We start from the raw sequence: 26183 nt of genomic DNA on the forward strand, positions 1-26183 counted from the left end.
ATCCAGGCTGAAGAATCTTTGGCTGCATCTGCATGGCAGAAATAATCCAGTTTGACCCCACTACAGAATAGCCTTGAGCCATGGCCGTTAAAGTGGGGTCAAACCAGATTATTTCTGCCATGTGGGTGCAGCCCTTGACTCTGAAAATTTTAGAAGGCAAGCCCTATTCCTTGAGCATGCTGGGTAAGGTGGATATAGGGCCAAAGGTTCACTACCCTGATTTACACATGTAATGAAAAATATAAGTGACAACAGGGGAAGGATTAAAGCCATCATCTGATAGCCCCTAGAAATATTACAACTCAAAAGCTTTAATATGTTCTTTCATATGTAAATCTCATACATTTCTTCTACATTTCTATAAGACTGCTACCTTACAATTTGATCCTAAAAGTATTAGGTATGTTTACAATTCTTCTTAATTCTCCATATGACTATTAAATCTATACAGTAGACTTTTGTTTGCTAAAAAAAATAAAACAGATAGAAAATCTGGAAGATCCCAAAGGCTTTGACAATCTGTATTTCAAAGTACTATATTATAACCAAAATCAGAAAGAAAAAGTTCTGGTATTTTAAAAGTACAATAAAATAGCAATATATTATTTAAACATAAGTCCCTTAAAACAGATATGAAGACTGGGTAATATTAATAGACAGTTTTAATAATATAATAATAAAGTCTGGAAATATATATTCAAAATATAAAAACTTCAGCAAAGGATATTGTGCAGGTAGAATGGAATAAGATACTTATCACTTTGGCTGAGCACACTTTCATTTCACCTTTGTTATCTTCTCAATTTGGTTAACTACTAAGGACAGACTTTTAAAAACCACACAGCACAACTCAACATGCTAGGTATTTCTACAACCACACCAAAGGACATGAGCACATCTCTAATTAAAACACATGTTTGCAGCCTTAGTGCTTGCTATATAGGGAAGAATCTGAAGAGCTGCTGCTATGTGAACAAACACTGGGGAAGATGGAGCAGTGATCTTGCTCAGTGTAAGGTGGCTTCCTTCATGTACCAAGGTTAGTCAAAGCTTGTAAATTATTTGGATTACAGTTCCCAGCATCATGTCCAGTCAGGCTGGCTGATGAATTCTGGGAGCTGTGTCAATTAAAAATGCCACTACAAGCTCTGGAGCTAACTTGTAAATACCACTGCTTATATAGTTTGGTGCACCCAAATCCACTGAAATCAGTGCACTCAAAAAAGAAACCAAATTCTTCATAAGGTTATGCAATAAAAATGCCTTGAGTTTTCTGTGTTTTATTAATCATATAGAATAAAAAGTGTAAGACCCGTGTTTTTTGGTGGGTTTTTTGGGCTGTGTGGCCATGTTCTAGAAAGTTTTCTTCCTGATGTTTCACCAGCATCTGTGGCTGGCATCTGAAGATGCCACAGATGCTGGCGAAACATCAGGAAGAAAACTTTCTAGAACATGGCCACACAGCCCAAAAACCCCACAAAAAACATCGATACCAGCCATGAAAGCCTTCAACTTCACAGTGCAAGACTCCTTTAAAAACAGATAGCTGGACTGGATAAGTGAATGCTAACAGACTTTGTGCATACACAAACAAATAATTCAAGGCAAAACAGGATTCTTCAGGAATCCAGCTGTATATGAATGCAACCAGTGTATAGTTTTGAAGCCTTTTGAAACTAATATTATGTGATCTATTTAATTTTTTTTCAGTTATTACAACATCACAGCTACTTCACTACTTATTTAAAAAAACATAATTAAATTTAATTTTTGTATTCCTTTAGAAAGAGAAAAATAGAAATGGGGGGAGGGTTACATAACTGAATAATAATGGAATTAGTTTGGAAACCTACTATAACAGAAACTGCTTTGGTCACTACACCTTAACAGAAAACTCGGAATCTGGAAAGTCATCTTCTTCGACTACAACTCCAAGCCAACATGGACAAAAAAGCTGCAATCCCCAAAAGTAACTTGGCAAGTACAGCAAAAAAGTGGGGTGTATTTTTTTTTTAAGCAAGGCAACGATGGCTAAAACAAGGTCCACATTTTGTCCCCACATCCCACCCACAGATCACAGAGCTCCCCAAACCCCAACCTGGGAGTGACCAGAAGTCACTTCCTGTTTCTGTTTTTTGAATGGTTACGGTATTAAAATATCCACCACACCAGGAGTGGCCAGTGACCTATTTGAGGAGATTTCTGCCCACAAATATTCTGGGGAATGGCAAGGGTATGGAATCTTGAGGAGCTGTAAAAAAAAAGGGATCAGGGTGATGTATACAGCTCTTCTGATCCATGAATTAATATTCAAACATCTATTTTAGCAGAAATGAACTTCCTGAGATCTAATTTAAGATAAGGAACAATTCTTCATGACAATATTTCCAGAAATATGTACATTTATAAAAAGACTAAAGTGTTTTGTGAGAGTTGGAAGGAAAACACAACAAAAAAATGACAGAAAATCTGCTTTAAGAAAATAACATAACAAGTTACACCTACAAGTGAAACATAGAATATTGATTAGACAAATGAGAAGTATAAATAAATATTACTGATAACAATTATACTTAACATTTCTGAATTATTGCCTGTTCAACAATTGCCAGCAGAAAAACAGATGATTTCAATCCCATACCATGTCTTATTTGTTATACTCTGCAATTTACCACAATATCAGTACTTCCATCTCACCCAAAACTTCTTCCATATTCCTTGCCACATGCCTGCTTCCCCAAGTAAACTAATTTAGTTTGTCATGAACACATAACAGCAAAGATTCTGCTAGAATAGCAATGTCTTAGTGCTATGCCTATGCTATGTGAGGCCTCTCAGCTGCCTATGCTTAGTAGAAAACTAAGTTCTGAATATAAAGGATGTGGGAAGGAGTGTATCAGCCATCTGTGCAATTCCACACTAAAATAATTGGTGGCCAGGGACTAAAGAGGAAGAGCTACCCACTGAAACAATTATTCTGTGACATACTCTCAGTAAATATTGGAAAAGGCCTAATGGTGGTACAGGATGCAATTCCAAGATTATGTCCAAGAAAGACACTGAATCTCAACAACCAGGCTAGGCACAATGTACAGGAGATTCCAACTAGTATATTTTATAACCCAGACCAACCTTCTCCCAAGCGGGTGCCCTTCAGAAGTACTAGACTGCAACATCCCAGCCACTATGGCTATTTGGATTATGGTAGTCCAGGACATCTGGATGGCAGCATTTTAAGAAAGGCTGGCATTTAGACCTTCAAAGCCTGTGAACAGCAAGATTTCAAAAGCAAGTGTCTGTTGCTCAGGCTCAGAGATGTACCTCTTTTGCTATGTCTTTTCCTTAATGGCATTTCTACCAGAGAGCCCTTTATCTAACAAAGTCAAGTCTTTATCGCTTTACGTACTAGGGGGCTGATGGCAGCCAAGGCCTCTATCTGTCTGCAGAACTGATCTGTGTAGGGCCTCAAAAGTGTCTTCTCTTGATCTGACACCCACTCGGGAGGATAAGAAAGAAATATATTTCTCTGAAGGAAACCCAACAAATGCTCATCAGAGGCAACTTAAAAGAAAGGCACATTATCAATGACATCTAGAACCTGCTACAGTAGCATAAGTAATGTGCCAGATATTTATCAGTTGTGTCCCACAGCAGCTTTAAACGTACAACATGCTTCTTAATACCACAGCACTTGGTTCCTCAAAAGAAAGACACTGGGTAACTTTCCAGAACACTCCTCTTCAGGTCACACTCATCTCAGGTTAGGTTTGTATGTTTAGCTGTCAGAAAGAAAAAGCTTTTTCCTGAGGGTGTGCTTCAACACAAGTGAATACTGCTCTGCAGGGTTAGTCCTGTTCCTTTCATAAACTCTGTTGCTCAGTTCCACAAGAATATCCAGCAGAGGCAGGTTCCTGCAAAGAAAAGGAATTGTGGAAAGGAAGAATGAAGTCTTTCAATACTGAAGATAACATCACTTCTAAAACCTTGAAAAATAATCTCCAGATGAACAGCTCTGTGCTTTGGAAACCTTTTTTTTATTATTTTGCTATTTGATATAGTAAAGATAAAGATAAAAAGATCAAGATAAAAGTTTCCCTTTTGACAAAGTTGTCAAGTCAAGTCCAACTGTAGGGGGCGAGCTCATCTGTTACTAAGCTGAAGACCCAGCACTGTCCATGAACGCTGTTACCTTCCTACCAAAGTAGTACCTATTTATCTATTTGCACTTTTACATGCTTTAAAACCCCTCCATGAACATGCCCTGAGATGCCACAGTCCTGAGTCTGGCTGCTGCCCGCAATAAACTGCCAGCAGGAAGCGCTTTTTTGCACTCCTTTTGTAGCTGGATTTGGGCTGCCTTAGGCGGTCATGGTGCAACTTCAGCCTAATCCGGGGGCATGCGTCATCGGAATGCCACACTCCCAGATTGGCCCAAAGGCGGCACTTTTGGTCTGTCTGTTTCAGGCCAGCGTCACAGTTCTGTGCATCTTCCATACTCTGTAGAACATTCCCATGGGAATGTTTAGGAGCAAGTACTGAATCAGTGCGTAAAACAGAGGAGGGCAAAGTGTAGTCCTGGAGCCATTAGCAGCCTCTGGATATGGTTTTTCTGGCACATGAGCCTTCCAGACCACCCATTCTCTAACTCCCCCTAGGTTAAATTCCTCCACCTGAAAGTCTACAGGAAAAGATACTAACCTTTTAAACAGTTTGCTAGCATGTTATGAACTGTTTAACATAAAAATATGAGTTTTTCAAAACCAGAAGCTGGTTTCTGGCCACTTTTTGTTTTGTTTTGGTGTTTTTGTTTGTTTTTTGGCTGTCTGTGCACCCCTGAGAGTCCTGGGGCAGAGAACTGGCTGCCAGACCTTCCCCAGTAGCCCACCCTCATCAAAACAACCTCCTACCTCTTGCGTGGATCAATCAAAAGCTCTGCTAGAGCTGTCAGATAGTAAGAAGAGGAGTTTGGTGATCTCTCTAAGGCTGATGCATCCAGTGTACTCTGGCTCCAGAGGACGTCTGCTACTTGTGGAATAGTACACAAATCTCCATCTGCTTCAACCAGACTGGTATTATGTTGCCAATTACTGGCTTCAACATAGTTCTGAATGAAAAAGAGTTTTGGCTTTCCCAAGAGGTCAGGACATCTGTCGCCAACAAAATAATGCTTCACCCTCTCCAGTGAGAATCCAGGAACAACATGATCTGTGCAGAAGATGTGCTGATGGTTCCCTCGGCTGACCAGGATACAAACAAAGCAGTCATATACTTTGTGTTCTCTTAGTCTTGCTACATCATTCAACTCACGCATCATGGAACCCACATTCAGGAACAGGTGACAACGAACCTCAAAATGCAGTGCCCTGAAGGTGTCTGCCAGCATTCCTAAAGAATGAAAAGCAACACAAGAAAGAAGGAAAGATGAATACATACCATTCCCACAAGCAAATCCAAGTTGTGCATAGCCAAACTGGGCTGTAGATCTGGCTACACTCACAAATCATCATCATCAATTTATTTAATATTTATAAGACTACCCCTGCCTGCAAGTTCTTTATCTAACAGACATGAAACAAAAGGGAAAGGAAGGAGGCGGAGGCTGGATGAAAAATGTAAGCACTGAACATCTTCCTTCCTACCCAATCTGTGGGTCAGGCTGATGCTCTTCTTTTGCCAAGATGTTTATTCCTGGAAGGCAAGGAGGCATTGCTTTGCCCTGCTATCACTGGTTGATAGACGAGGCCAGTTCTTCAGTTCTGCCATTTGAGGGCAAATGTGAGCTCAAATCAAGCAATCTCTAGAAAATGAGGGAAGCAGGCTCTCATCAACTGGTGATGGATGGCCCAAATTGGCCACTCCCTGACAAACAATGTTTTTCCTGGAAGAATGTGTGTGGAGCTTTGCAGTAATCCCTGATTCAGGGACATAAGTTAGGTTCAGGCTGGACTACAGATGTGATTTTTCTGCTGGGTCACATCTGTCTTCATTACAGTACTTATTTAGTAGACAGCCAGCGTGGTGTAGTGGTTTGAGCATTAAGACTCTAGCTTTGGAGAATAGGGTATGAATCCCCACTCATCCATGGAAACTGACTGGATGACCTCTGGCAAGTCACACTCTCTCAATCTCTGAGGAAAGGAAACAAATCCTGCTGAGAAAATCCTGTGATAGGTTCTTAGGTTTGCCTTAACAACAAACAACAACATATCTAATGTAGCCTCTCAATCACCTAGAACAGCAAATTAGTAAATTCCTATCTTATGTATTCAGATGATACAGTAATTTTATTTCCCTTTTGGAAAGGAACCTTAGAAGAGCCCTTCAGATTTTTTTTCTACACACTATACAGAGAAGGGGCTTACAATAAGTCATCACAAGATCAAAATTCTGGGTTTTAGCCCCAAACTTATCATGATACAGAACAGGTCACACTATGTAAGCATTTGATAGTCGTTTTTCAGTCATTTGGGGCATGGGGAGTGCAATCTTTCAGAATGCCCAAAGAACAGTTCTCATCCATAAAGAAATTTTCTCGAAAGGAGGCTTGAACATATGCCTTCTGTAAAAAAAAAATCTTCCAGGGCAAAGTAATATCACAACTTTTGTACAGTTCTCAGATGTGCATTTATAAATTTCTGCATGCCATCCTTGATGTTCCACATTGCCTTTCTGATGGTCATGCTTGAAGCACATACTTGCTACTACATAATTAGTTATTGGCTTAAGGTGAAACTTATTCCTTCTGGCCTAGCCCCTGAAATTAATCGACAATTTTTCCTCTGCTTGGATCTGTGGCTGTTAAACTGAGATTACAACTGTATGGGTTTTCCCTTTCAGTACCAGTGTGTTTGAGACTCCCTAAGGCCAGGAAAACAAGAAACAGAGCTGGGACATAACCTTGCAGAGCAAGAACTGAACACTATCTTGCAGTATGAACCATGGCACAGACTTTGCTCCCACAGATTGTCTTTACTCTGGAAATGTCTAATCAGCCCCAATAGAAGGGAGAGATGACAAATTCCTTAGGCACAGTGTATGTGGCATTGTCAGTCAGGCATCACTGAAATGGCTAAATATAGTATGTTCTATTGGCTTTATTGTAAATCATATTTGTTTCCAATTTATAAACCCAATTTTGGAAAACTTCACAAGCAGATATCATTTGTATACTCTCTTCTTTCAGATTTCTCTAAAGAATGCAGAAGAGTGCAAAGTTTTCTATGTTAGTATGGAAGGAAGCTGGTCAAATCCCATTATGGCTCAACTAGATCTTAAAGAATGCTATTAGGTATTGATTTAGAAGCTGGTTGTTGAACTGCCACTTATGTACTCACATAGGAATTCTTGTTACCTGGAAGCTGTGTGTTTTTAAATTTTGATTTTCTGTTATATTCTGCTTTTGTCCTTCCTGATCTGTGATCATAATAAAGTTGACTGGACACCAGAAGAGTGGGTGGTGTCCAAAAAGTCAAACATATTCTGTCAGATTCATAGCAGCTGCATTTCTTGCCAGTTTCTAGGCCCCAACTGGAAATACTTTTAAAATACTGCCAGTTTCCTTCAGTCCACAACTGGGATGAAATTACCTTAAGGACAGCTTTTGCCAATATGATGCTTACAGATCACCATATGAAATGCTGTTCATAGTGATGGCACTAACTATGTGAGATTTGATCATCTCCTTCTTTCTAGATTTTAGACACACAGGTATTTAATGCTTTATTATTCTGTTTTTTCAATTTCCCACAGTTGCTGTAGACGAGAAAGGGGAAAGAAGCTCACTGCCTTCCCTTTCTCCCTCTGTTCCAAAGCTCTCTAAGGCATCAAGCAGCCCCATCTTCCCTCACTCTGCATGTTATTTTTAGCCACTTTTGTGTTTCCAGGGCCAGGTTTCAAACCCTTAAGAGATTTCTTTGTTTCTGCTACATAAAAGTCTCTCAGGAATATCTCAAAGTGATTACAGAGGAGGAAAAAAACATGCAAGGGGTAGCCTACATGTATCCTCTAGAAAGAATTTTATTTGCATGATCTACCAAAAATGTTTTTAAAAGGAAAGGAAAAGGAAATTAGTCTGCTCTTTCTTTATGCAAGGGCTCCGTTCTGGGGGAAAAAAAAAACCCACGTAAAAGGAATTCCGCCTATGTTTGAGCCCTATTTAAATGCACACCGCCTCTTTTCCCAATCCGCTTTCTGCATATGCTGAAAGCCACGTAAGGCACGCCCACATATGATACACTGTATTTGTCTATTTTTAGAGGAAACAAAGCTCCCAAGAAGGCTCTCAGACTCATTGAAAGAAATAATATAGACAGAATAATGAGAAACTCTGGATTTTAACTACAACCACAAGAGAATATTTCACATTGGATTAGTTACCCTGGGAAATAACCCTAATCGCTAGTGGCTTGGGCCCAGGATACCTGAAGGACCGCCTCTCCCCGTACATTCCGTCCCGCACCCTCAGAACATCTGGGCAGCAATTACTTAGGGTGCCAGGGGCTAGGTTGACCTCCACCGCGAGGAAGACATTTTCCATCGCTGCCCCGGCCCTTTGGAACACCCTGCCCACAGAGCTCCGCTCGGCCACCTCCCTGGCCCAATTTAGAAAGGACCTAAAAACCTTTCTATTTCAGCTTGCATTCCCTGACTAAAGTCCAGTGGGCCTCCCTTCCTCTTCTGTGGCAAAGAGGACTGGCTAACGGGGGTTTTATTCTGTTGCTGTGTAATTGTTTTAACCTGAATATATATGTTGTGTTTTATTGATATTTGCTGTGAACCGCCCTGATCTATGGAAGGGCGGTATAAAAATACAAATTTTATTATTATTTATTATGTGCAACTGCAGACATGGATTAGGTACCCTACTTTACCCAGTAATATTTAGTTTTTTAAATCCTTATTTTATCAACTGTGGGTTGGTAAGGTAGTTAAAATGTGAAGGAGCAATTAAGAGAGCTCAAGTAAGGTTATCTAAGACAGTATCTCCATACTGACCTAAAGGTGTGCACCAACCATAAGATTCAGATTCAGTCTACTTTGGAGAGCTCGACTTCAATTTGAATAGCTCCCACATCTGTCCAAATCAGTATGGTTGTTCAGGATTCTGCCAAAACCAAAGCACATCCTTTTCCTTGTTGACAGAAAGATGTCTTAAAATAACTGATGTGTGTCATAATAAACCATGTCCTACCTTGCTAACTCTACTTGAGGATGTTCACATCAGGAGTCAAGGCTGAGCTATCAGGTGGGGAGGATTATAGCACAATACATTTGGAAGGCTCCAAGCTGTTGTGGAGCCTTCTAGGATGGAGAAATCGTTTCCCCGACACTTACCTGCATCATTGCCAATACAGTCTATAATCAGGCACACTCCTAAGGGCTGACTCTGCATCCTGTACTTGCTAATCACCTGCAAAGGTAACAAAAGTAAGTCCTCTTCAACCCACAGGTCTCCTTTTTTACTCTTCACACTTGAAGGTACTTCTCTGTCTTCTCTGATAGACTATATAACCCAGTTGTTTGCATTTGAGTGACAGAAAGCATTTGACAGCAGAGGTATTGGACATGGCATTGTTCCTTGACATCAATGTCCTTTGCCTGCCATATAAAACAGGAGAGGACATCAGGGAGAAGTCATTGCCTGGCATCCTATACTGCCCAATTTAGTGTAAGAATTCTAAAGGTGGAATTCTGCTAGGACTCCCCGTTCACCATCCCTAGGATTCACATTTTTGCTGTGTTGACGTCCCCTGAATGGTAATTCTGTGGCTAGTGGGGGGGGGGGGGGTTGGATAAGTGTCTGGCTATGCCCTATGGGAGTTGCTACCAAACAACATCTGGAAGATCAGAAGTTCTCCGGTGACGTTGTGACATTTGTTACTTTTTGAAAGCCTTTAGGGGATTTCTATATTGAACAAAAGGGGTCTGGATGGTAAGATGATGGGATGGCTGTCCTTGTGTTGCACAATACCTGCACTGCGGCTCCTCCTGTTTCTGGTATTGATATGTGAACAGGTTCAGCTGTGGACAGAGAATTCAATCTTGTTATCTTCAGAACACCACAGTAGCAGCTTTAACTTTTAAAACAAAGACTTATGCTTTACAATATCAATATCAACATTTTGGCTAGTCAAACTCTCTCACATCACCTTGGACACAAACGTACATCCAAGACAGGGTAACTAGGATGGCTATGGGGTAGTGTTACCATAACTATAATTCTGAGCAGATTTTGGAGCAGGATAAAGTACTGCAAAACTTCATCATGCCAGATGAAGGTACCTGTCCTCCCTCACCTTACAAACCTTAATTTTCAGCTGCCACTGTCCCCTTCAACACAGCTATTGCCTCCCTGGTGCAGACTGGGGAAGATGGTGTAGGTAGGTGCTGGCAACAAGAACAGAGATGGGCGTACCTCTGTGCCCTTCCCCCCCATTCTCTACTGGGGAAGAAACATCCATGTTGTGAGGGGATGGCTGGATCCAAAAGTTGGTGTTTGGAAGGTAAGGGAAGACTGGCTTGGTGGAGCCTTGTCCCAGACCCAGTCTGGCAAACCTACTCCAAGTTGTTGTTGTTGTTGTTGTTGTTGTGTGCCTTCAAGTCATTTCTGACTTATGGGGACCCTAAGGTGAACCTATCACGGGGGTTTCTTGGCAAGTTCCTTCAGAGGGGGTTTGCCATTGCCATCCTCTGAAGATGAGTGTGACTTGCCCAAGGTCATCTAGTGGCTTTCATGGCCAGGACATACATATTAAAAAACTGGGAGAAGAGCTAGTCTTACTAGTGTGTAGCCATGTGAAGCAGCAACTAAAGTGTTGAGTTAGGGCAAGTTAGGACAAGGAAAATCCCAGTTAAAACCTCTGAGCATTCTTACATAATAATGAAAGAACATGACACGCGTTTGCCAATGAACTGAAAATCCAACAATGCACGCATAAAATGCTATTGAAAAGTAAGTGCCATTAAGACCAGTGGCTGTAAGGTAGGCTTGGGGATCATTTAATCCCCCAATTATAATTAAATTCAAACTATTATCAGCTCCTATCAGCCTGGGTGATGACAAGAGCTAATAGAAACACCAATTCATCAACATATGGATGGTAACAGGTTCTCCTTTACTGCTGTAAGGATTGACAGGCCTTACCTTTAACAGCACATGCTCTATTTAGCAACATTCCTTTATTCATGATCTGCAAATAAAAATTTTAAATAAATTTTAAAATAAACATAAAATCATTATCTTTCACTAATAATGCACCACAGGACTGTGCTATGGTGGCAAAGGCAGAAAATCTCATGATGGTGATTATTAGGAAAATATTAATGGCCAGTATAACATATACATGTAAATGCTGTAAATCCACATTATGGACATAGCAGTTCTAATTAATCCATCTCTAAAGTGGCATTGTGGGGGTTTATTTAATTACACATACAACCTGGAGACAGATTTCTCTCCTTTTTCTATCTCCCTCGCTTTCAACCTATGGATCACCCAATAGAGCTGATTCAGAGTGGACTCTGGACATGTGAAAGAAAGGACTCTTCCACTCTTAATGCATGTAAAGAATTTTCTTGCTGAAGATATGGCAATGGCCACTGTCTTAGATGATGGAAATTAAAGGGAATTAAACAAATTTGCAGGGAAGCGGGTCCATTGGTGGGTTTTTTTTTTTTTTTGCCTATATTTGTTCAATAGAAATTCTCACATTCAGACACAGTATACCTCTGAATGCCAGTTGTCAAAGGAGGACACACAGCTGGGAACAACTATTACCTTCATGTTCTTACTTCTAAACTGCTCAGTCACTAACTACAAGATCCAAGATGCTTGGCTAAATAAGCTTTTGGTCTCATCCAGTAGGAGTACTCTTGTGTTTGTATCCTAGAGCTTCTATAGACGAGATGGGGTACTTTAGGCCCTGGGGCCAAATCTGATCTCCCCACAGTCTAAGTCTGGCCCTCTGAAGTCCCCTAGATGTCTGTGCTCCCTTCTCTGTGACATTATCCAAGCTCCTTCTCCCCCATTCAAAAAACTTGAAACATCTCTCCTCTGGATTTGTTTCTGACAATTAAGAACTTGTAAACTAAAACATCTTGACATTTTTGGCCTCGCTCTTTTGCCTTCCCCCTCTCCTTCAGGCTGAGAGATGCATCCTTATGCAACAAATCCATTTATCAATCCTTTTATGATATACAATAACATTAACTAAAGCTGAAATAAGCAAACTTTTAAGTCACAAAGTCCAAATACTATCTTGTGTTCAGGATTGTGTATGTACACACATCTCACCAGCAATCCCACATATAAATTACTCATTTGTCACACTGAGCAGCAGTAGAAAAAGAGCATTCTGCGTGTGAAACAATAGGGAAATGATACAAGCATCCTTCAAAATGATTTACTGAGGTAAACGAAAGAGTGTTGCAAAGCTGAAGCATCAAAGGATAGCCTTGCACATGCTGTGGTGCATATACAGAGTCCTCTGCCACATTGTCTTTAAAACATTTGCTGTCTAAAGAGGACAGAGACAGGACAGTAGAGGCAGGAAGATGAGGAGGTCTTCCTGGTGGCATCACCAGGCTTGGTGACACCTGATGCAAGGGGAGGGGGGAGACTGCCAAGGGGGCAGTGACAGTGGACTGCGGGGGGGGGGGGGTCTGGCAGTGGTCTGCCCAGCCCTTGCTCACACCTAGTAGCTTTGTCTCCAGCTTCATATCTTTATTTGAACACCTATCTCTCAGTTCTGTTCCTTATCCTGAGCAAAAGGCCTACGCTGTCTTACCGTTAATGTCTTATTTTTAATGTCCACCACTGGCAAGCTATCAACCAAAATGCAACAGGGCCCAATTTTTCAAGCGGTGATAGCTGTAATTTGTACACTTAGTTTGTACTTGCTCACTGCATGCAAAGTACAGCTGTTACCTAATGAAAAGATGGTCCCTATTGCATGCTGTTGATAGCACACATGTGGTGGACATTAAAGGGTGGGAAAATTTCAATCACAGGACTTTCTCTCAGGATAAGATATGGTACTTATCCTTTGGGGCATCTGTAGCCCTCCAGATGGACTGCCACCATAGCCAATGGTGAAGGATGACAGGAACTGTAGTCCATCAATATCTAGAGGGCCACACCATCCCTCACTCCAGGTTTAATGAAACGTCTGGCAGAGAGATAAGAGGGCTATACTGTGCTGAGTGTAGTTAGAAAGAATCTAAAGCAGCAGCATTTCTGTCAATTCACAGTTATTAGTTATGCTTTCTGTAACATGCTGGTATTCTGTGCTTTGCAAACTGCTTTATCTTGAAACCATGTTTTGGCAACAACTTTAGTATATGGGATTACTATGCACTTACCACTGGAGGGTCAGCAAGAGACAGTTTAGGAAATGATGCCTGCAGGGTGTTTGCATAGACAGATGGAATGTCAACTGGATGCACCAGAGCTGAAAATTAAATTGAGGCTCTCAGAAATGGCACTAAAGCAGTCATTCCCTAAGAGCAAATACATTCCAACACCATCCTCATCCATCTTTGAAATCTGAACCTATTGTGGAATATCTGGTCCTTCACATGTTACCAGACCCCAACTTCCATCATCCCTAGCCAGCACAGTCAATCTCACCCACCCTTGACATTCAGACTTTCAACCTCTTCACTATAAAATATGCCCCATTTCCACATTATGAAACAGAAAATGCCCTTTCTGTTAAAAAGAAAAAAGGGAAAATAAAAATAAATAATTTTTAAAAATATGATGGACTATGAAAGGCGAACAGGTTGGAAATGCTGCTAAATAGAATGCATTGTGTATTTGTGGTCATTAACAAGAACCAAAAGCAAAAAGTTAAGATGCTAACTAACAGTCTCTGAACCTAACACATTTAAACAAACAAGAATTTCCTTGCTCTAGATAAATTCCTATCTAAGTTCATGCAGTCAGACCTGCAGGAGAGTGGTGATGACCTTTTGTTCCTTCCTCCTGACCACAGCCTGTTTCCACAGACCTCCTTGTGGTAGGAACTGAATGTCTGCAGCGGGCAAATCCAGAACATGAAAAACGTTAGTTTTTTCTGGATTCACAATTCCGCCATCCTCCCTGCTAACATGGACAGTGACCCTGCTGGCTGTGGGATTCTTGGAGTTATAGTCTGAAAGTATGAGTTTTCTAAGCCCTGGGTACTCAGGCAGACTACCTGTATATTTACAACATTGTAAAAATCAGGATACTTTAGGTTGAAGGGAGATGACAAAAACAGGGATGGACATCTGCTGTCAAAGTCAACCTTTCCAATGCCTGAAATTATGTGAGGACAAAAGAATAGCCCTCCCTTCATCCTCCATCTTGAAGGAAAGAGAGGCAGGTTAGCACCACCAGGCCTGCCTGGAAGAAGAAAAGACCTCCCTTCAGCCACCATCTTGAGGGAGAGAGATTGCATTGTATTGGATTTTATTGCATTTTTGTACTGTACACCGCTATGATCATTGCGGAATAGCAGTCTATAAATAAAATGTATTATTATTATTATTATTATTATTATTATTATTATTATTATTATGTTGATAGGAGGATAAGGCCAGCGCAGGCTCTTACCTGCTCAGCTTCTTTCATGTGATTCTAATAGAGTTACAGGGTGAATCTCTGAACAATACTATTAATACTTGGGTTACCAGAGTGAAATCTAGAGACAGCTCCTGTACCTTTAATGGTTCTGTAGAAGAGAGAATTTCATCAGGTGTTGTTTGTAACCTGGTTACAGGACAAGCAACACATGCTGAAATTCCCACTTCTACACAACCATTAAAGCACAGAAGCCCTTGATGGTTTTTAATCTGACAACCCAAACTACTAAGCTAATAATGAAGTAGTGGTATCTTAGCATGAATTTTTAGTGGTAACAAGGCAGTAGTGATGTGGAAATGCTGTATGTCTGTCTACTTTCATAACTATGAAATCTACAGATCTGGAAAGAGTTCTTCAATTTAAAAGTGTCACAGTGTGAGATATTCCTTACTGTAACAGTTATTCACAGTGTATTATTATTAGCAGTGTAATCATTCAGCAAGTCTGACTGAATCAGTGGGAGGTGGTCCCAAGTAAGGGTACATAACAGCATGAGATATGCAAGGTGTTTCCCTACCTATGCAGGCCCAGGAGCAGCTCTCCATATCAACCAGCCAAGAAGACCAAACAGGAAAACAAGCAAGCACATCTTACCTTCCCATTTGTACTTCTGGATCTTTTTTGCCAAATCTTTCCTGTGAATGTGCAAGAAGCAATTTTCTATCAAATCCAGTTGATTTGGTGACACCAGATCTAGCTTCTCAAGTTCATTTATAATAGTCAAGAAACTCTAGAAAAGTTAAAACCCATGTATTAAACAGCAGACTCTTGAGAAACTGAATGGTAAGTTAGAGAAACAGAGCAGAGAACAATATGATTTTATTTTAAGCTAACCTAGATATAAAAAATACATTTCGGTAACGTTTCCATACAACTGCAGGTTCCTATGTTTCCTGCACCAGCAAATTCATGTCATTCACATCAGCATTACACTACCCTACTTTAACCTGCAAAGGAGATATTCTGATCTTCTATTTTACTGATAATGGATTGATTCCAAGACACAGTAGCTTATGCATCCCAAATGGACATCACAATAAGGTCATAGCTGACCAATGTCTGAGTCCAGGTTTACGGGGGCAGGAGGCAAAAAAGGGTGTGGTGTGGGGAAAGACTCTAGCATCAAAGTTCAGACTGATTTATTTTACATTTTATTTTTAAATTTGGAAAATTCCTAGAACCGAATACCACATTAAATAGTGGCAAAAGGTATGCAAGATTATTCTCCTTCCACCCCCCGTTTTAATTTTTATACTGAAACAGAACAGTACATTTTTTAAAAAATGAAGCGATTTGTCAATCTAAACACTTGGTGTAATCACACTTTTCTCCAAACTTGTGTCAGCCAATATTTTGGCCTACAACTCCTATTTGGGCCGGTCAGCAGTCAGGAACAATGGGAAATATAGTCCAAATCTTGGGTGGTTCCCAGGTTTCCAAATGATTAAATTCTGATGGATTACCACAGCCCCTCCTTGCTTTCAGGCAAATCAGTCAATGGAAAAAAAGGATGGCAGAAAACCTACAATAAAGACTGCAAGAGGTGGGGAACCTCAGGCCCTATGGCCATATCCACCCCAGCCCACTCCTGCCAGCAGTTCCAATTCCATCTCACGAAACCTCTCAAGAGGGCTGTGGTTCTTTACACATAACTGTCAGGGATGATGGGAGTTGTAGCTCTTCACCTCTGGCTTGAACTCACCACCTGGTTGTGCACCGCGCTGACCAGTTTTGGCCAGTGGTTATAGCTTAGCACAGGGGTAGGCAACCTGCGGCCCGCGGGCCGGATGCAGCCCGGCAAGGCCTTGGGACCGGCCCCAGCCTGGTCCTGCCGCCGAATGCCGCCGGGGCCTTTGGGGGGCAATTGTCTATAGAAGCATCAGAAACATGCATTTATATTAACATTTTTTAAAAAATCAACAATTTTTTTTGCGTGTCCTCAATTTTTTTTTTTTAAAAAGTGTCTTCTATTTGAAAATCTTGTCCTGGTTTATTTATATATTTAATTTTTTTAAAAAAATATTTAATTATTTATTTTTTGGCTTCGGCCCCCCAGTTGTCTGAGGGACAGCAACCCAGCCCCCGGCTCAAAAAGGTTGCCTACCCCTGGCTTAGCAAGAGTTACAGAGAATAGGCTGAAGACCCCGACAAACTCTCCAAGCCTTCTCACTCTTGCTTCCACAGAAGTCTCCACCCTTCTTCAGGATCCAGCTGGTTATTGTAGCTTCACCCAAGACACCAGACGACTCAGTAGTCTTATATAAAAGATCTACTTTATTCTACTATATACAGCTCCAAAACTATCCAACACAACAATACTCAACTCCTCACTCTACTACCCACTCTACTACAACCCACAAAATACATTGGGATGCATAGTCATTATTATAGTCAATGCATGGTACCACCCACTGTTGTCTGTTTCCACCCAGTAGGTGTGTACATCATTCTCATTGGTTCTCTTGGTTCATCCTACAATTAGTGATTTCATCATCTCAGCCTTGACCACTTAACAATTGTCAGGTGTGTCCAATTATCCACTTTACATTTCTTGTCCTTGGCATTCAGGACTTGTTAATTGTATTACCATTTACACCTGTGTGGTTCCCAATTGGCTTCTGCTGAGTCACCCTGACTCTCACATACATCTTTTATTTCTTTGACTGTATATCCCATGTTGCTTTTTCCTTGACATAACATCCCTGTTTGATGGTTTACCAGTTTTTTACAGTATCCTCCCCTCAATTATAAAAGGTTTAACCTTTTAATGTTTCTGTTGAACATCTAGTTATCAATAGTAAAAATCTATAGCTAAAATATGCTGGCATGTTTTCATCCCACCTTTCTGACATTTGCCCCCCCACCTTGAATGTAATGGAGAGACATCTAGAACATCTCTGAAATTGAACTTGGCCCTTAGAAGTCAAGAAGTTCCCTACAACTTTCTTAAGAAGACTGAACAAAAGTAATTCTTAAAATAAATTTGCATTTCGTTCCTTTACTCAGCCACTGGGGAATTCTGTGTCATATATTACAGTATGTAAGTAAGACAGGGAATTGAAAGGACTTCCCCTATTACTGACAATCCCCAAATGACCTCGCTTTCTAATAATTATATCTCCATATTACTTGAACTTCTCTAAGGCTGGATCTGCACTGCAGAAATAATGCAGTTTTGGCATTGCTTTAACTGCCATGGCTCAATGCTATAGGATCCTGGGATTTGTAGTTTGTTGTGGCACTAGATCCTTCAAATCACAAAACTTCAAATCTGCAAAACTACAAATCCCAGAAGTCCATCAAATATTTACAGTATGCTAATACTGTGACAGCTGGTGGCTTCTATGTCAGAGGGGCAGAGAATGTACTTCAGGTTTTAGTTCAAACTTTAAAATTGCTGAAACTCATCCCCAAAATCAACACAACACCTTGTACAACTCCTTCAAAGTTTTGACTATAGTTCAGAATTGCCCCACTGACATGGAAACCAATTGCCTCTGTTCTGAAGTATCAACAACTGAATTGTTCCAAGTAGCCTTTTGACAAATGCAAAAACAAAGGAAAGGAAAGCCCCATTTCTCCCCATTTTAAAAATTCATTCATTTAGATTATGAACTCACTTCACTCAAAATCAGTTTTACTCAAAATCAGTTTTACTCAAAATTGCTAACACAAAATTAAAATACATTTTAACAATGAACAAACACATTTCTGTGAAGATTGTACTAGTACTTGTGAAAGATGCCTAGAACTTAGAAGTGGAAATGGCTACGACTTTACTTATCAAATTATTAATGTATTACACTTTTGTTTTCTCCTGACACCACTTAACTTGGTCAATTTCCCAGTTAACACTGAAGTTAATCCCACACTTTAACAAGTTGTTTTTTAAATGTCAGGAGTTCACTAGGGTGCATGGACCATTCTCTGGCAAATTCAGTGAAACAATAAGACAGGAAGGTCATAGAATCACAGAATAATAGAGTTGGAAGAGAAGCAAGGGCCATCCATCCAACCCCCTGCCATGCAGGAAATCCAAATCAAAGCATCCCTGATAGATGGCCATCCAGCCTCTGTTTAAAGACCTCCAAGGAGGGAGATTCCACTACACTCCAAGGGAGTTTGTTCCACTGTCAAACAGCCCTTACTGTCAGGAAGTTCTTCCTAATGTTGAGATGGAATCTCTTTTGCTGTAGCTTGCATTCATTGTTCTGGGTCCTAGTCTCTGGAGCAGCAGAAAACAAGCTTGCTCCCTCCTCAATATGACATCCCTCCAAATATTTAAACAGGGCTATCGTATCACCTAATATTTACCTTTTCTTTTGTCTTCTTCACATGAGATGCACCAAGATCATTCATGAGAAGAAATACAAGAGAACGCAAGTCATCTTTATCCAGATCTTCACTGATTTCAGTCATCAGCACCCTGCAAACACACAATTTACAATTATTTCACGTTCAGCAAAATTCTACCTGTCCTGCCTGACTGTCCCAATGTTTCCTATTGCTCAACATGTATTCCTTTCCAACATTACACATCGATTCCAGGTGGCACAGTAAGTGCAGAAGTAGGAGCCAATTTCAACATCCTCATGAAAAAAAGGAAGGGGAGGCAGGCAAGTAGGCAGGCAGGCCGAAAAAGAGAAAGGAAGGGAAAAAAAAGGGGGGGGGTCTGGATTCAGAAGAAAGTGGGGAAGAAGGGGCCAGCCTCAGAAGGAAGGACAAGAGTCACCCCTTCCCCCAATTTCCCATCCCCTTGCAACCCTTCGGAGAATGGCCATGCTTTCTGGCTCCCAATTAAAGCCTTTTGCACTTGGGAGTAATTCCCATTATTCCAAGTACTAAGAAAGTTCAGAGGGAGAAAAAGGACAAGACAGAAAGTGAAACTTGAGGCAGGTAGGAGCTGTCTCAGCTCTTATGCCATTTAATATTTTCATTCAGACACTCAGGATCTGGCTTTCAATCAGGGTTAAAGACGCTAAATCAAATTATGGTGCAACATCTACCTCTTTCAGTTACTAAGCTAGGGAAAGGGTACGTGTTGATGTTTCTGAAGAAACAGAATCAGTCGTAGAAAATATAACTTACATTTATTTACTAACAAAAATACTGTGTTTCTAATCAGCAGATCAATATAACTTTGTATTGACTAATCTGTAAAGTGATTTACCATTCTTAAAGTAATTGCATTAGTGGAATTTTCTATTATGGATGTTCTTTAAATTGAAAAGCAGATGTAAATAATTCTCCTTATTAAAGAACCAAAATTAATTGTCTGCAGCACTAGAGAAACCAAAACAATTTAATGTAAGAAGAAAGGCATTAAGCTTCCTCTGTGTGTGTGTGCGTGCATGCGCGTATTTTAAGGTTATAAATCTTGAGTTAAAGAAAAGGTTAAGAATGACTGAATTAGAAAAATCTGAAGCATCTTAAGGGAACAAGGCTGAAGAACGTCCAACTAGAATATATATTCTCATCCTTAATATGTTTACTAGGGAGTAAGCCTCAATCAGTACAATAAGATTTAGTTTTGAGATAACATGCACAGGGTAGCACTGTTAAACTGTACATGGTGATGCATGAACAAATGGCTAATTGATTAAAGCAGGAGTGAGGTCTAGTTTGGGGTATCAATGTAGATCCCCATGCCACCCACACCATATGCCCTGGACTGAGTTAAGGAGTATGGCCATATAACTGGTGCAGCTGCAGCCCAGCCCAGCAACCAGATTTCATCCATTCCCACCTTTCCCAGTACTCCCCAATGGCATGCACAAATCTATGCACTGGATCCAGGAGCATTCCTGAGGCGGATAAACCATTGGCAAAATTGACTCCCAGATCCAAAAAGCTGGTACAGTACTTTATTCTGGGATTCGTAGGGAAGCCTATGCTTTCCTTCATTGGGCAGGCCACTGCATGGGAGAAGCTGCTAATACAATCTCTGACTAGAAATCGTAGTGGAGATTACCTGTGCACATGAGCACAGAGAGGGGAATCCCTGTTGTTACCTCCAATTTCTAACCTCCCCATTCCACTTCTGACTGGGAGGGTGGGTGGGGGAATCTTCCAAGAGTGTACTGTCCCAGACCCTTAGTAGGCTATATTGGATGGCCTGGGGGACAAATTAGGTCAATAAATGGGAGGTTCTTCTCTTCTCCATAGATCAATTTTCTGTTACATGAATTCTAAATTCAAAACACAGTGGAGGTATGGTGTTTCAATTATGCATGCGTCCTAAGAGTCCAGAAGCCACACCAAAGCCACGCTCCAGTCCCTAGGGCTGGAGCGTGGCTTTGGTGCGACTTCTGGACTCTTAGGACGCATGCATCATTGAAACACAAGACCTCCACTGTGACTCGAAGCAGCTTTATTTTGGCTGTCTGTAACAGGCCAATTATACCAAAAAGAGTATGGCCAAATATTATGATATCACCATTCCAAAATGCAACAAAGCCACTTCATTTCTCAACAAAACATGTGGGTCTGCTTTTTAATGGGAAAAATAAATGAAATGATGATCCTGATTAGAAACTGGAAAGTGAGATTGAGAAAGAAGACATACAGCCAGGGTTAACATAAAGATAGGGAAGGAATGAGAGACAAGGGTAGGGTACAAACCGCCGCTTTGCGGTGCTCCCCCGCCGCCGCCATTTGCTCCACGCGGGAGCCGCAGTAGCCAAACCGCGCTACTCCCGCGCGGAGCAAAAAAGAAGCTCCATTTCGGAGCTTCTTCTTGCGGCGCCTCTATGACGTCGCGAGGCGCCTGGCGCAGACTCGCGACGTCATAGGTGCCGCGACACGTCTGGACGCTATGCGTCCAGTACGTAAAGATGGCGGCGCCCATGTAGAAGGTGCGCCGCCATCTTGTACGTATAGGATACGTACTAGGGTTAGGGGGGTGGGAAGCACCGCCCCTTCCTAACCCTAGTACGTATCCTATACGTATTAAATGGCGGTTTGTATCCCGCCAAGGTAACACATCAGCAGTGCATCCTTTGGGTCAAAGCAAGCATTTAGTTCCTACTTCCTGCTGCCAGGATGCCTTATTTATTTATTTACTCTTAAATAATTGCTAGTTGCCTGAGTGCCCACCTCTTGTCATTAATATAACATCACATGCACAAACAAACATGAAGCCAATGTTCTCTTCCACGAACTTGCTGTTTTCCAGTTTGTCAAAAAGGGATAACAGAATAACACAATGCTGCTTGCATAAGCAGAGCACATGCATGAGCATATTCCTGGAAGTGAGCCAGAGCTGAACCTGGGCTTGGAAAACTTAAATTGTTGGACTACAGTTCTCAGTCACCCCAGCCAATTCCCAAAATATCCCAATTACCATGCAGGATGCTGGATTCTGGAAGCTGTAGTTCAAACTGAATTTGTAAATAATGGGCAAGATGTAAGCATTTACTGATGTACTCTAAATGAGAGAAAAAACTCACCCATTGAACTCACCTGTACTTTGACACCATCGGAGGATGTCTGTCCAGATTGGCTTCCACAGCTGCTCTCCCAGTTGCCAGCATCTTCTTTAGCAAGTCAAACCTCTTCAGTCTGTATAGCAGTTCAGCCAAGGTGAAATGAGTCAGCATCTCCCTCTCATTCAGAGCCACCAACAAGTTCCTGACATCTGTCCCAGGCAAGTCAGGGACAAGATCTCGGCATAAGAAAACCATGGCTTCCTTTTCCTCTGCATCCAGTTCCTGCTCAATCTGGTGAAGAAGACTAGCTGGCACCCTGTAAACAGTCATCCCAAGCCACTGTCCTTTTAAGTTCTTCGTGTGTCTAAAACAGGAAAGCCACCTCAGAGGATTTGCTTTTGCTCCCAGTATCTTCCTTCCCTCAATGACTTTGAGCAGTTGGACTTTTTCTTGTGTCTTTTATAGATCAAATGAAGCTCTACAAAGAGACCACATTAAAGACCCAGATTTCATTGCATGGCAGATAATTTAACAAGTTCAACTTGAACATCTACCTTGATGTTGCATTCATTGCAACCATGAGCTCAAACCCAACAGGAACACAAATTCAGAAATAGCATGTTTCTCTCTTGATAAAGCAAGAGTCAGACTGAGTGAAAAATGGAATCTCCAGTTTGCAGCAAAGCTCTCTTAATCACATAACTTGGACTGCCCACGGGGAAATGAAACTAAAACAAGGCAAATATGCACAGTGAAAATGATCCAGTAAAAATTAGAAGTGACATGTTGCCAGCTACTCTCACACAAAAGTGCTCTTTCACTAGGACTTAGATAATGTTTTTCAAGATTCTGGACCTAGAATTTTCTACAGAACATGCCACAATAATTAGAATACATGTAATATACAATTGCTATTACTAATAACAATTTTAATAATAAATATATTATTAAACATTTAAAAACTGACATATTTGTAATCATTTCTTCAATTGTTTTCATCTGTCTTTAAGGATAGAACCATCCCAGATGGTGTAATTTTTTTAAAAAATGAAGAAACCAAAATATAGTAGATGTTTATGATAAAAGAATCAAAATCCAATCCATTAATATCAAATTACAACTAAAGGGTACTGGCTCAAAAGTACATTCAAAAGAAAGTCAGCAAAAACAGACTGCAAAGCACTTCTAAGTATTCAGACTGCTTTATATGCACTCTATAATTGTTATCTGATCTTAATAACAAAAAAGAGAAGGAGAGGTAGGCACAGTTCCACTATGCCTGGGCCCAGAGGAAGATTAAAGATCCCCTCCATGTTATCTGCTACTACCCTGTCATGGAAGTAAAGAAGAACTCGGAGTATCTACTGGACAAAGGCCCTGTACAGGTCGGCTGGGGGGCAGAGTTGGCCCCGACTCCAGCCACAGGGCACCATGACGCCGTGTGCTGCTCCACACTGCGTGTTCATATGACACAGTGCTGAAAGAGCGCCACCAAGCTTTTTGCAGCTCCTTTTTGTGCCCTGCGATTGCCACGGCCCCAATCTGGCTGAAACAGGTGGTGTGTCATGTCTTTTTAGGGCTGGAGGAGAAGGGCTGGAAGGAATGGCCTGAGTCCACTCCAGCCAGAACTGGGTTGGACTTGGGACTATGCCGATGGCACAACCCGCTCCCAAAGTGAGCCGCGGATGCTGGCCCCAGCCCACACCACCATAAGCTGGATTAACCTGGCTTTTTTTGCTCCAGTTCAAAGGAACGTAGTGCAATGTTGTTGTGGCTTCAGGCCGTTTTGGAGGTGTGCATCATTTGAATATCACATCTCCAAAGTGGCCAGAAACCGCTTCATTTGACCCATGTGTTCCAGGCCTTAGAATATAAACCTGAGGGCAGGGAACTGTTAAATTACCAATCTGTAAACAGCCCTGGAAAGTAAGGTATAAAGAGAATCATAGCGTTGGAAGAGACCTCAAGGGTCATCCAGTCCAACCCCCTGCCATGCACAATCAAAGTACACAAGACAGATGGCCATCCAGCCTCTGTTTAAAGACCTCCAAAGAAGGAGACTCCACCACTCTCTGAGGGAGTGTGTTCCACTGTCACACAGCTCTTACTGTCAAGATGTTCCTCCTAATGTTGAAGTGGAATCTCTTTTCTTGTACTTTGAAACCACTGCTCCATTTCGGAGTCAGGAAACAAGCTTGTTCCATCCTCAATATGACGCACACCTTCAAAGATTTAAACAGGGCTACCATACCACCTCTTAACCTTCTCTTCTCCAGACTAAACTTACCCAGCTTCCTAAATCACTCCTCGTAAGGCATGGTTTCTAACCTTTCACCATTTCCTCTGGATAAATTCCAGCTTGCCACCATCCTTTTTGAACTGTGGTGCCCAGAACCAGACACAGTATTACAGGTGAGGCCAGACCAAAGCAGGATAGAATGGCACTGTTGCTTACCACAATCTAGACATTATACTGTACTTCTATTGATACAGCCTAGAATTGTCTTGGCTTTTTTTTTTTTTTTTGGCTGCAGCATCACACAGATGACTCATTTTCAACTTGTGGTCTACTAGGACTCCTAGATCCCTTGTACTGTAGTCTTGTTAAGCCAGGTGTCCCCATCCTATATCTATGCATTTCATTCCCCCTACCCCCTGAATTTGGTACCTTACATTTTTCCACGTTAAAATTCATTTTGTTAGTTTTGGCCCAGCTTTCTAATCTATTAAGATCATTTTGAATTTTAATTTTGTCATCTGGGATATTCGCTACTTCGCCTAATTTGGTGTCATCTGCAAATTTGATAAGCATGACCTCTATTCTTTCATTCAAGTCATTGATAAAGATGTTGAATAGCACTGGGCCCAGTACAGAACCCTGTGGCACCTCAGTGGTCACTTCCCTCCAGGATGAAGAGGAGCCATTGCTGAGCACCCTTTGGATTCAGCCATTCAACCTTTTACAAATTCACCTAACAGTTGCACTGTGTAGCCCACATTTTACTACCTTGTTTGCCAGAATATCATGAAGCCCTTGTCAAAGCTCTTTCTGAAATCAAGATATACTATATCCACAGCATTCTCTTCATCTACCAAGCTGGTAATTTTATCAAAGAAAGAGCTCAGATTAGTCTGGCATGACTTGCTTCTCTGAAACCCATGTTGACTTTTTGTGATTATGGTGTTCCCTTTTAAATGCTCACATACTCTCTGTTTAATAATCTGCTCTAGAATCTTTCCTGGTACTGTATTGATGTCAGACTAACTGGACAATAATTGTTTGGATCTTTTTTTTTAAGATGGGGACAATGTTTGCCCTCCTCCAGTCTGACTTGGGTGTCTCTAGTAGACTTCCACAATAACATCCTTGTTGTTTCTTTCCTCTTTAATTTTTAGCCAGATGTTCTCCACCTGGCTTCCAGGATTTAAGTGCTGCATCTCTTCACAGGTATAAACACCCCTGACATATAATGCTACTCATCCTCCTTTGCTGTTTGGCCTATTTCTCTTAAAAATATACCCCTCTATTACTACATTCCTTTCATGAGACTCATCCCACCAGGTTTCAGTGATGCCTGTTATATCATATTTGGTTTGCTGTGGTAGGAGTTTGAGTTCATCTTGTTCATTTTCCATGCTCTGTGCATCAGTGTAGAAACATCTAAGATCACAGGACATCCTGCCTTGCTACTCTAAATAAATAAATAACATAGAAATCAAGGCAATAGATTTTTTTTTCCATTTTACATATGGGAGGACTGAGACTAAAACAATGATTTGCCTAAGGCTGTTTAGCAAGCTATTCTGGCAGAAGCAAGATTTAAACATGGCATTTCCCAGTTTGCAGCTGTTCAAACTTCCTAGTTGCTAAAAAAAGTGGAAATCTCTTTCAGCCAAAGAGCTGGATTCATTTACCAAAAAAAAAAAAAAAAAAAAAACCTAGGGGAAGTGGCACTCCAGTGGTGAATCATAGAGTTGGAAGAGACCACAAGGGCCATGCAGGAAATCCAAATCAAAGCATCCCTGACAGATGGCCATCCAGCCTCTGCTTGAAGACCTCCAAGGAAGGAGACTCTATCACCCTCCGAGGGAGTGCATTCCACTGTGAGCAGGGCTGAAATATCAACATA

The 26183-nt window shown here is 41.1% G+C and overlaps 1 protein-coding gene across 3 annotated transcripts in view; it reads right to left on the minus strand.

The window, feature by feature from the left end:
• Positions 1-520: 520 nt before the first annotated feature.
• CFLAR (CASP8 and FADD like apoptosis regulator) overlaps positions 521-26183 on the minus strand; it is a 34916-nt gene continuing 9253 nt past the window's right edge. For 2 of the 3 annotated variants that reach the window (XM_042475536.1, XM_042475528.1), the window contains 9 exons: positions 22088-22531; positions 18941-19052; positions 15221-15356; positions 13360-13448; positions 11144-11189; positions 9971-10020; positions 9334-9409; positions 4908-5385; positions 521-3911 (listed from right to left, as the gene is read on the minus strand). In XM_042475536.1, coding sequence (XP_042331470.1) covers positions 3776-3911; positions 4908-5385; positions 9334-9409; positions 9971-10020; positions 11144-11189; positions 13360-13448; positions 15221-15356; positions 18941-19052; positions 22088-22383 — 1419 coding nt within the window. In that variant the 5' untranslated portion in view covers positions 22384-22531 and the 3' untranslated portion in view covers positions 521-3775. Of the gene's footprint in view, positions 3912-4907; positions 5386-9333; positions 9410-9970; positions 10021-11143; positions 11190-13359; positions 13449-15220; positions 15357-18940; positions 19053-22087; positions 22532-24340; positions 24639-26183 lie in introns of those variants that run through there. The other variant, XM_042475544.1, reaches the window with a different exon arrangement.

The sequence above is a fragment of the Sceloporus undulatus genome, chromosome 1 (assembly GCF_019175285.1).
Source record: "Sceloporus undulatus isolate JIND9_A2432 ecotype Alabama chromosome 1, SceUnd_v1.1, whole genome shotgun sequence".
Lineage (NCBI taxonomy): Eukaryota > Metazoa > Chordata > Lepidosauria > Squamata > Phrynosomatidae > Sceloporus > Sceloporus undulatus.